General features: G+C 43.2%; 1 protein-coding gene across 2 annotated transcripts in view; it reads left to right on the top strand.

Annotated features, from left to right (window-relative positions):
• Positions 1-12,294, top strand: part of LOC111659829 (partitioning defective 3 homolog) — a 343,091-nt gene that overhangs the window by 226,179 nt on the left and 104,618 nt on the right. Inside the window, exons 17-20 of one of the 2 annotated variants that reach the window (XM_087175758.1) lie at positions 582-730; positions 3,289-3,327; positions 8,457-8,690; positions 11,835-12,069. In XM_087175758.1, coding sequence (XP_087031884.1) covers positions 582-730; positions 3,289-3,327; positions 8,457-8,690; positions 11,835-12,069 — 657 coding nt within the window. The remainder of the gene's footprint in view (positions 1-581; positions 731-3,288; positions 3,328-8,456; positions 8,691-11,834; positions 12,070-12,294) is intronic. The other variant, XM_023412895.2, reaches the window with a different exon arrangement.

The raw sequence follows: 12,294 nt of genomic DNA, 5'->3' as shown, positions 1-12,294 counted from the left end.
CCCCCTCCCATTCTCCTTTCCCCACTCCCCTCTGATTTTCAATTAAGATCCAGACAGAGATAGAGGATCTCAAAGGGAGTGCTCTATGGTGGGCCGGGCCCTGCCACTGCTCCAGACGTATTGGAGGAGGGGGGTTATTGAGTGGCCATGACCCTGGAGGACCCTCACCTCACTGGGATATCACACATCTTAGCCTGGACTCCTCTTCTCAATTGTAGCGTGTCCTCAACCCACCCAGCAGAGGTGGAGGTGTCCTTGATTAGAATAGTCATTGAAATGATGGATTGAAACTGACTGTGTGTGTGTGTGTGTGTGTGTGTTATGGGCTGAGATTTGGGGGGGGGGTGTGAATATTAATAGGTAGATTTTATCTCCCAGTGTTATTATGAGGTTAGCCCCTAGCAATATAACTGCAACTTGGTGTAGATGATTACAAAATATATTCTTTAATTGGATAATCACTGGATCACAAAGTATGCTTTTGGACTGTGCGTCGGCTTTGACTAATGGAAACTCTATAATATTCTTTTTTTTTTTTGTCTGTGTCTCCCTCTCGCTCTCTTCTTCATTATGAACTGCAGCTCGCTCAGCCAAGACGCAGACCCGGATGGTGCGTTCCAGAGGGAGGGTTTTGGTCGCCAGAGTATGTCAGAGAAACGCACCAAACAGTATGAAAATGCTGCTCAGCTTGAGATCATCAAGACCCGCAAGTCCAAGAGCATGGATCTAGGTAAATGCTACGCTATGCTAAACGCACATGCACATGCATGGAGTCAAAGGTTTGATAAATTCACTTTCTCACTATTTACATGCTGTTTCATGGAGGTTTATGTATGGTACTATTACTTAACTGGGAACACTAACTTCGCAGAGCCTCCACAGGTTACCTGGCAACTGGTGCTGGCCAAGACATAGTTTGGCAAATGCCACCTCTTTAGGTGCTGCGAGGCAGATTTTGTTACCTTTCAATATAGCCAGGCTAGCTGTTTCCCCCTGTTTCCAGTCTTTGTGCTAAGCTAAGTTAGCTCCATATTTAGCATAAAGATATGAGAGGGGTATTAATTTTCTCATCTAGCTCTCTGCAAGAAAGAGAATTAGCATATTTACAAAAATGAATATTTCCGAAAAAGTGAACATTTATTACAACTCTGGTCTTATTTTCATTGTGTTATTTTTTCCCAACAAAGTCCAGCCAGACATAAAACAAGAACAGTCAGACAAACATTATTATGTATTATTATGCAAACCACTTTACTCGGAGGAAACCGCTAAAGTAAATGCACCTGAAATGTTGGTAGTAATCTCTTAATGCACAGTGAGAGTACTGTGTGTGAGCCACCAGCTCCTATGGCCCTGTGTCCTGTGGAGCACAGGTGAAACACAAGAAAATGTGAGTACAATGGCCTCTTTAGTGAATTTTTAGCGATGGGGAGGCCAGTGAGAGACAGGCATTTGCACACACACACACACAAGCACAAGCGCACACTCTAAACACACACTGTATCTAGGGAAGAAGTGTATGAGTTCAGAGCCTCTCCCACCGAGGCTGAAGCAGACGCTGCCTTCTCTCGGATCACTGGCTAATCATAACAGATAACAGCTAACTCTCATCCACAAGGAGCCCAGAGACCTGTGGAAAACCTTTGACTCTCCCACAGACCGGTGTAGGTCCGGGCCACTGCACTCAGCTCTGTGATGTCCCTGTAATAGCTACAGCCCTCTGTTCGCCATCACAACTTTTCCTACAAAGTGAACCCAGACAAAACAAACTTTTAAAGGAAAGTGCTGCTTTGGAGAAAGATGATAGTTGGTGGTGGGATAGATTTCACAGAGAAATTGGTTGAGCAAAAAAAATAAAAAAAATTTTCCATTATGTTCTTAGTGTTGAAATATAATTGGATATTATTGAGGACAGGAAGTGAGGAGAATGGACAGGAAGCTCTGTGATGGTGTTCTCATTATTGCAAATGCACATTTTATCATCAAGTTTAATCAAAAAAGCTTCTTAATTGAGCCAAAGTGGCGTCAGCATTTATTAGTGAATTTGATTAGTTCTGGAAAACAACAGTGTTTTTTTATAAAAAAAGGAGACGAGTTCATCTGCTCATAAGACGATAGCTCGCTCTTAGGATAAGCAGTGTTATTGATGTTTTACAAATCCCCATTATTGTTCGGTTATTCCTTAGTTCTCAAGATCAGTGTGTGTGTTATTAGATGTAATTCAAAATCACATTCCTTTTCACTACTTGCAGGGGCCCAATTGAGTTTGTAAAATATATCCCGCCGACAGAAATCCCTGCCAATACAAAGTCATAATCCGTCAGCGAGAATATCACAGTGTTCAGAGGGTGCAGGGAAATGACTAACTTGTTCGTCTCATAATAACTCCAGGAACTGACACGGGTTCCCGGAGGAGAAATGTTTCAGTCAATACGTGGGACCACAAGCTCGACAGTATGTGTTTAAAATCAAAGCTGCATATTGGGATTTTCGATCCGTCTAATGTCACATAAGTTCCGTTTATCTCAGAGGTACGAACTGCTATAGTATGGTGATTATTTTAATGAAATTATTACATCAAAGGCATACAATGAGAAACGGCTCATGGGTAATGTATAATAGAGTTGAAGATTAAATGAGCCCCAGAACATATTGCCCACGTTCACCCTCAAGCATCGTCTTTGGCTCGCTGTTGGACACTGACAAGTTTGTCTTTAGAAGTTATGTGAAGAAGGAGGTGTAAGCATTCCTCTCTGCTTTCTACTAACACATTAATAAAGCTGTCCTTTTCTTTCAAAGCCACCCCTGACTAAGTTGTTAATAGGCTCAACGATACTATTCCCTACGGACTCGTTTTTATTCCATCCCCAGGTATTTTTGTCCCACCTTTTAATCGTGTTCCAGGTACTCCCAAATCACATCAGCAGATGGATTTCGTGACTTTGAAGCCCATCATTGTTGAAATATGCTAAACCGGTCAGGCGTCCCGCCGTTCAATCCCATTTAGATGGGGGAACAAAGCTGAGTAAGGGGAGAAAAAAGGGGAGAAAGAGACGTGAGGTGCTACGGCTGACAGTAATACGTTAGCACGTTCCTGCCACTTTGCCGTGTAAGCCTCATGACTGACAGCCTCTTGCACGGGGCGTGCTATCTGCTCCACTTAGATCACCGCTCCCAGACTATTCAGTATGTGCCTTACGTTTGCTGATTCTGTCTCTGCTTTGCATGTGCTCAATAACATGGTAGAGAAGACACTAACCACTCACACTTGTTTATCCTCTTTAACAGTAGCAGATGAGATTAACTGCAGCACAAGAACCAATGGAGGTAAGCAACCATGTCGGGGCCAGCTCAATACATTCACCATTATTACAATGGGCAATTATGACTGTTCAGCAGGGTCCATGGATAAATAATAGAGATTGGAAAAGCAGTCCCACTCTTTCTCCATAACCAGCCCATAACCAACCATTACTGGCTGTGTGATCTTGGCACCTCTAGATGCGTATGGAGGAGAGTGTTGTTTGAGGTAATTGCAGCATGATCAAAAGAGGGTTTTCATATTGCTGAGAGGGAGTTGCATGTTGTTGAATAGAGACTTGGCAAGTAATGTGGGAACCTGTGCCATTGTGCTCGTTGCGCAGTGCAAATGATTGAAGAAAACACTTATTACTCCAGGAGGTGTGGAGGGCCACAGAAAGCCAGGCGAGTGTGAGTGGCATTTGCAACACAGATACATTCATTGCCAGTTGGCCTCTTCAGCTCACTGCAATTGATCCATCATAGTCAGGCTGTTTTGAGCTCTGTTTGCGGCGCATTGGAGTGCATTAACTCCATTAAATTATCACAGAATGAGCTGATGACTGGGTCACGAGGAGGTATCTTTGAGTGATTTCTGAGAGCACTAATTTGAAACTAACGTGCTTATTACCTGTTGTTCACAGGGGATAATTGAAAAACGTATAACAAACTGCATGTCTCAAGGACCCCTAAACATATTGTAAGAGGCGGGAAAAGTGTTAAAAACAAATATTAAGAGGCGAGTGGAGGCTATAGGCCAGCAGTGTTAAATGAGAGATGGGGAAATAATTGTGAGTTTCAATTCCAGCCGAGTCAGTTGCCGATCCGGCGGGTTGCCAGGCTTGGCATGAGAGTTGCCAGCCTCTGCATATTAATAGCTCAGCTAGCTGAGCGAGTAGGCTTACTTGGAGGGTGATAAGGAAGTATAAAAATTTAATTATTGGGTTGATAAAAAAGCACACAACTGCAGGACAGTATCCAGTTTCTGATTGAGACATTAACCACAAATCCGGGTAATGAGGATTTCTTTGTGACACATGTTCAGCGTACGGAGGACGTCCTCCGTCAGGCTAATGATCCACATCTGGCAGAGACATAGGAGCCCGGCCGACCCGGGGTAGCCTCACTTCCACTAGGATACCTGGACATGGCCTTCCCTCGACCACCTTGGAAGCTATTTTTAACATAATTACCCTTTTACCGCCCTGCTTAAAGCCCTGACTCTCTGAATAAATTATGTGTAATGGAGCCCCTGTCTGTACACAGATCTTTACATGCAAGGACCTGTGGTGAGTAATGGCTGGGGAGCATAGTTTTAGCTGCTCTAATTATACTATGGGCTCCTGTCCCTGTAATAACTGCTGCTGATTTATTCATGGAGTTTGCCATACCTCCCCTCTTTCGTTTAATGGCAATGGATCTTCTCCAATTAACTGTCCTTGGCCTTAATCTGGCGAAGGAACACAGCAACGTTGGCCATTTTCGTCTTTGGCCATGACAAAATTGTGCACTTTCCCTGTGTTTGGTTTGATTGTCTTTCTTTTTCTTTTTCTTTTTTTTTTTTTTTTTGTATTTCATTATGATGATTTTCATTTCTCCTCCAGACGTGTGGGGAGAGACAAACTCATGTCTGTATGCAGTGGGGGAATATGTATTTTCATCCCTCTGAATAAGAGGGAGATGAGGAGCAGAGCACTGAGGCTTCTGTTGTGTGATAGGAATCGCATAATAGACTGGCATACAGAGAGCTGTCCGTCAAACTCCCCCAGGAGAGCCAGGGCTGCTTCTGATGAAAACAAAGGCAGGTTCGAGGCAGCCGGGGTCTGTGGGCAAACTCTCTCTCCCTGCTTCGCTCTCCCATTCTCTTTGTCTCTCTGCTTCTCTCAGTCATTCACCACGATGACTAGAAACAATGGCGAGGCGGATCATGGTGCGGAATACCAAGCGGGAGGATAATTCCCTGTTTCCAAGTACAGCAGATGTCATTTGTGTTCCCTTGAACTGTTGCATCCTGTGCGGCTCTAACTTGCAATCCCATTGTGTCAAACATGCACCCTGGCTTCCACGTGTCCGCTGCTGGCAGGCTTTAGGCATAAGCTTAAAGAAAAAAAAAACCAAATGTACATGACATTTGTACCAGGTTGATTGAGTTTTATCCACAAAGTATGAAAAATGACAGCATTCTCCTGCTACGCTGTATCCACGCTTGTGTTTCCGTATATATTTTTTTTCTTTAGACTGTCCTCTCTTGTCCTTCGTATGATGAGATTACTCCTTCTGAACAAATGAATTACATGATTTTTACTTGCATTCTCCCTCTCTCTCTTGTAAGGCTTTTTATGCTTCCCTGGCATTAAAATTTGTCATAGTAATCAGAAATGCTCCTTCTCTTCAGAGGAACTAAGCAGTAAAATGAATCTTCTGTTCCTGCAACCAGAGAGCTTTTGACCCCTTAGACATTTGTAGCACACAGTAAAGTTTCATTTTACTGTCCCGAGCAGCCTGAAGGCACACATATGTGCTCTTCCTGCTAAATGGGATGCAGCATTATAGGATTGGTGTTCATTTATTTGGAATGGTACTTTCTGGATTGAGTCCAGGTTCTCTTGGGATTGGACACTTTTATTAACATTGACGAAAAGGAAGGGGAAATGGTCTCTTAAATGCATAACGGTACATTTACCAGTCTGGAAACCCAACACCAATGGCTAACAGCTGACCTTTTAGCCTATCTGGATTTTGTGACACCAGATCTATAGCCGCCACGGGTGATAGAGGAGCACTCACACTCTCAGTAAGGGTGCGTTTGTAGCAAACGCAGCAAAAAGACAAATGCCCTTGTGACCCGAAGGATCCCAAAAGTAGCGTGAAAACTTTCGGTTCCTTTTAAAAATGACATGACTGTAATAATAAGAAATCTGTCAGCATCGCTCCTTCCTACATTTGTCCTCAGCAATGTAACTGTCCAGATGAATGTTTGAACTAGCTGCTAATCACCAGTGAGCTGCTGCAGGTTTGCTTGGTTAAGGGATGAAGAAGAAAATAGCAAAGGCGTTGAGCCAACAAAAGAGACAAGCTGCTATTGGTAAAATGATGATAACAGCAGCAGCATATATGCATTTCTGCACAGTGCTGCCAGTATAGCCTCTTTTCTCTTAAGCTCTTATTATCTATTTCCTCTTTTCCTGTTTCAATCCATCATGCACTGAAACATGTTCTCTGTGTGTCAGATTTTTCATACTGGGTTCCAAAATTGTTTTCTTTAAGTGATGGGGGTTTATTTTTTTTGCCTAGTCTGTGTTTGGCCGTACAGCCCTGCATCTAAAGATCCACTGTGATCACCCAGCAGCAGTGCCTCATGCCTCATTTAGGCCACTTTAAACATGTCGAGGATCCTGTTGATGGTAGATGACAAAAGTGTGTGTGTGACATGAGTTTGTGTTCTCGTGCCCGTCGAGGAGTCCCTGCATGAGGCACACGCATACAAACATATGCACCCAGTGTTTGCATGTGTGTGTTCTATGCAGTGGGGGTAGAGACAAGACCTTATAGAAACATTTGCTATTGAAAACCAACAGGAAGAGCTGCAGGACACATTTATTTACACCGCATGAAACCACAGAGGAAACAGCAGCACACATTCATTACATGTGGAGGGTCTATATGGTCTGCGGAGAGTCGTAAAGACACAATGCTGCTCTGTCCAGACTTCTTCAGCATGTGCCGTGTCCTTGGAGAGTCAGTGAGGCTGCTAAAGTAATTGAATCAACAGTTAATCCATTATTACTGATAGTTTCCTCTGCAGATGTTTACATCTAACAAGGCTTCACTTGCGCATATTCAAAAAAACCCACCTTGTTATGTCTAACAGCACCGTGCGGCACGCTGAAGTCGAAGTAGAATAGAGGAGGACAGAAAATCAACCAGGCTGTTTGTTTACCAACTGGCAAGTAAGGTAAGAGCTCCGGGGAACTGACGGACGCTCCCTGACAAAATGAAATACCAATACCTGAGTCGCGCTCCACTGACATACCCTAAACAAACCCCTGGCAAGCATTGGAAAAATAATTACAACCTTCCTGGGCCTGGACCCAGTGTTGAAGAGGTTGACTGTTACACAGCTGGCCAGACACTTCAGCTCTATGTAGGTTCTCTTAAGGATATAATATGTCTTACAAGTTTGATGTATAAAAGCTGCTCTAATTAGCTACTTTGCAAAAAAAAAAAAAATTTCATGTCACAACAGTCTTTCATTTGTGTCATGTGCAGAGTTTACCTGTTAATTGTATTAACTTTGCATAATGGTTAGAATTCCTGCAGCATTGTTTTGTGAAGTAAACAAAGTCTGTGCCACAAGTCTTGTTTCATGAAGACGTCTCTGTCCGTAAACCATATTGGTGTGTTTTGTGTTGCTATGTGCAGCGCAGACGTGCATGTTCTGCAGGTGGCCTCTGTCAACGAGATGTTTTGGTGATTCTGATTGAGGCTAATCGCCGCAGAGCGGGTTGCTTTGTGCGGTATTACCTGCAGTCGCCAACGCGTGAAGGCCTTAGACAGAGAGCTAAAGATTACAGCTGTAAGGTGTTGTTTGTGCTAAGATGAGCGAGTGAATACAAGAGAATGGTGTTGGAAACGAAACGGACTTAGATTTGTCTATATGCCTTCCCCTTTTCTCCCACCTATCTCTTAGAGAAAGAGACAGCAGAGTGAGAGAAACACCTTTGGGAATAGTTTTAGGTCTGAACACTATAATCACTCTGGTGCTGCGGTACATTGCTGTCTTTGATATTTCATTTATATGCATTACGTTTCAGCCATATAATTTAACTGTGCAGACACAAGAACAAAGGTTGAATTATAATTCTCAACAGGAAAATGTCTCAGTGAAGATGTAATACTCTGTTCTCATTTCACACACTTCATTGACCAGGCAATGGCATCATTTGTTTTTCATGTTAATTGCCAGACTCACACTTTCTCTATGCCTGCCAAGTATGGCACATAACATCATCCCATACAAAACTAGCAAAACGTAAATGATTCATTGTCATGCAATGAGCCCGGTAATGATAAGTTTTAGGTTGCCATTGTGGGGGAGTTAGAGTCACACGCCATTAGTCCGCTGGCCTCAGTGACACCGTTTCCTCTTTCCATAGGCTCTGCGGAACAAGAGGTCGGACCGTCGCTGGGCCTGAAAAAGTCCAGCTCCCTCGAAAGTCTCCAGACGGCCGTTGCCGAGGCAACGCTGAACAGTGAGATCAACGCCAACAGGCCGCGCTCGCGGATTGTCCGGAGCCGCGGCTGCAACGAGAGCTTCCGAGCTGCAATTGACAAATCGTATGAGAATCCCGGCGTCACGTCGGCAGAGGAAGAGAACAGCATGGAGACATGTGAGTTTTTGTTTATTCACAGCAGTGATCCAGGACAAAGTGCCCAAAAGTGTGTCACTACATAATGTACAATGGAAGACATCAGAAGATTATTACAGAGAAATTCTGTTAGTGTAATATAGGCCAACTCAATAATGCTTCCCCAGAGCCTGTTCAGAGTGGCAGGATTCACCCCCCAAGTAAACTAGGTTAGGGATCCCCACTTGCTGGAGAGATGTGTGTGTGTGTGTGTGTTGTGTCACACAAAGCACATCTCCAATAAGCGTCTAGGTTACACACTCATTAATATTGACACAGTTCATGTTTAGTGAAATTGGGAGAGAATGTGGCAGCGTGTTTTCCCTGCAGCTTACATACTCTTAAAGTGCACTGCCGTGTTATTCAACATAGTGCACGCAAGGAAAAATGTCTGCTGTTTACCCACATACGTCAGGCTCCTATTGTATCCACTTAACACGTAACATGCATGTGTAATGACATTTACCATGATAATAAACTTTAAATTCGGTCTGTGCCAGTTAGTTTTGGCACACAACACCTTCCTGACTTTGCCAGGTTTCCTCACATTTGTTTACCCACATACCTCCAGCTGAAACCAAAATTACCTTACTTTATCCTTAACTACGACAAGAAGAGGGGAAGAAGAAGGACACGGCGCCTTCAGTTTGAGTGGATATATCCATTCCTACTCGGTGTTTGATGACAAAAAGACATGCATGGGATATAGAGAGGCAGCCGTCTTATGTTTTGCGACAGGTAATAACACTGCAACACTACAAGAGTAATCACCGGATATAAATTTCCATTCACCATTAAAGGATTCCATTAAAAGAGCTGGGGGACATTTGAGAAAGAAGGAATTATTTGCCTGAAACGCTTTGTTCTCATAAGCTCTGTCGGCATGCCACTAAATACAGTCTTATCTCGGCAAAGAAAAATGGGGAAAGCAACCGATTTCCCCTGCCGCGGTATATTGCATTCTCCCTCATGATATTCAAATAACTCTGTTTTTCAATTTAGATAAAAGCAGCCAGTCTGTGCTCGTCACTGAGGTTAATAGTCAAAGTTGACAGATAAGCCTCTGCCTTCCTCTGCTCCCAGACTTTTATTTACATAAAATAAGAATGTGGCATCACCTAAAGAAAATGTGTCCCCAAAGATATCCTGCTGTGCAAAATGCACTTCCCCCTGTGCTACTTCTTGTTGCATCGTTTGAGGAAATGGAAAGGAAAAAGACAAAAAAAAACAAACAAAAAAAACAGTATGGGGCAGAAATCCCTCTTTAATTCCTTATTTTACTTGTCTGTCATAACCTTCACTGACAGGCCATCTGACATGTCCTTGATTATTAAAGCAGGAAAGTTTAATGGTTGAGTTTCACTTAAGTGACAAAATGTTTTGCTGTAGTTGTCTGTCTCTTCACATTATCTTTCCGTCTCCTGATGCTCCCTTCAATGCTCCTGCTGTCATTTGAGATTGTAAACCAAGTCGTTTTCTGCTCACTTCTATTAAATTGCTGTGGATGGCCTCACTTTTTGATGTCCGGCTTTTTCTTTTCTTTTTTTTTTTTGACAGGAGGCAGCTTCTTTTCTGTCTTGTTTTATTTGGAAGTCACAAATTAAATGTAAAATGACAGATACAGCATTGAATTATAAGACTGAAGTCTTCCCTTTAGTTTGCCCTTCTTTCTAACTCACTAAGAGGCCTTTATAAGACCACATGTGAAGAACCTATAGCCACAAACAGACGCACATGGCCACTGCCCTCTGGGTGGCTCTGGATTACAATATTTAGCATGTTATCTGCAGATTGGCATCGTTAAGCAGTAGCGGTATTAACACTCATTTAAATAGCGAGACACAGCTCACAGCTGCCATTCGCTACTGTCGCTCTTAAGTGGATGATAAGCAGGCAGCAGATTGAGTGATAAAATTGGTATACTCATCCAGAACCTGCTCCCAAATTTGTGGAGGTGGAGAAAAAGGAAGGGAGGGGCTAACGCGCGGCAATGAGCTGCATAATTGAGCAGGTTTAAGCTGCCAGTTCGCTCTGTGTTCCTGCAGTACAGCGCCTCATGTTGAGATTCCATCTCAGTAATTCCCCTCCGAGATGGCAGCTGAAAGAAATAGCTGATAGCTGCACAGATCACAAGAGAAAACAAACCCCACTGTTCATCCTAGAAATGTGAATCCTGCAGCTCCTCCCTCCCGTGGTCGGCCTCATCACGTATGCCGAAAATCCATCATGGTCTCCCCTCCCTCCTCTTTCCTCACGATAAGCACTTTTCTCTCCTCCATCAAAGGCAGAACTTAGACGACGACACACAAGACTGTAATAAGTTGTAATCTGAAGGACATCTACCTCATACCTCAGAGCCAGAGATATAGGGTAGACAGGAGCTATGTCGATTGTGGAACGCACCACATTTGCAATTAAGATCCCCGGGAGCCTTTTTCAAGATTATTTAAATGTATAATTACAGACAGATTAATTACATTTTGCACATCAGTTCTGATTAGATGTGATGGAAACTTTGAGTTTAATCAACCCTACATCTCCTAAGGAGTTTGGTTTCAATTTGATGTCTGGGTTGAAATGAGTTCAGACGTAAATTAAGAACCAGATTCATATGACGATCATTACAACTTCCACTATTTGCTCATATTACTTTTATATGAAATGCAATAGAAAAGGGTGAAAAAAAGATGATTCTCTTGTGAGCTGTGTGAAATGTACACACTTGAAATAACTTCAGGCTCTCAGCAAAGTGAAAATATGTTCAACTGAATATTATTCTCAAAGGGTGTACAATGTAAATATATTCTGCTCTAATGAGACGGATGAGTTAAGTTTGTTTTGTTCAAAGCTGCCATACCTTGTGGGACGCAGCTTTTCTGTTAATGGTTTATCTGATGTTGCAAGAAGAACGAAGTGAGTCTTTGTAACTGATAAAGAAAAAAAGTGTTGTTGTTGTGTGCTGATTTCAAATACGCCGTCTCTGATCTTTGGGGAGTCAAGTGGAAGTTAAAGTTTTTGTCTGCCTTTTATTGACTTCTCTCTCCCCATGTTTCTGCGCTATTCTCTTTCCCTCTCACAATATCTATACCTAACACCCTCTCCGTCCTCCTTATCTCTTCACTCCAGTGGACGAGGATACAGAGGGAAGCTCCCGGTCGGGTCGTGAGTCGATGTCCACCAGCGGTGACCTCATTGTGGGCTCAGGGCTGAACGGCAACCCCTCCAAAGATGACAGACGGAAAGATTGGGACAAGGTTGGAGGGAAGGAAAGGAAGAAACCTGAGAGGGATAAAGAGGAGAAAGACAAAGACAAGATCAAAGCCAGGAAAAGCATGCTGAAGGGCTTGGGCGATATGTTCAGGTAAGACCAAGACGGCGCTCAGCTCAAATTCCTAAACAAGCCCCCCCCTTTTTTTTTTTTTTTTAGCCACAAGCGCCAATTGCTATCTGCTTTATTTAATTCCACTCAACACGTTCGCCATTGGATCATACAGAATTTGAATGCATTCACTGGATGTTGCCAGTGCTAATCAGGGACCTCTCTCCTTGAACCTTGTGAGATGGAGGGGGTGGATGGAGGGGAAGG

The sequence above is a fragment of the Seriola lalandi genome, unplaced genomic scaffold, assembly GCF_002814215.2.
Source record: "Seriola lalandi dorsalis isolate HSWRI2012SDOR001 ecotype SW California unplaced genomic scaffold, Sedor1 jcf7180002054494, whole genome shotgun sequence".
In the NCBI taxonomy this organism is placed as follows: domain Eukaryota; kingdom Metazoa; phylum Chordata; class Actinopteri; order Carangiformes; family Carangidae; genus Seriola; species Seriola lalandi.
The sequence above is the reverse complement of the archived record's forward strand: the minus strand, read 5'-3'. Positions and strand labels throughout refer to the sequence as shown.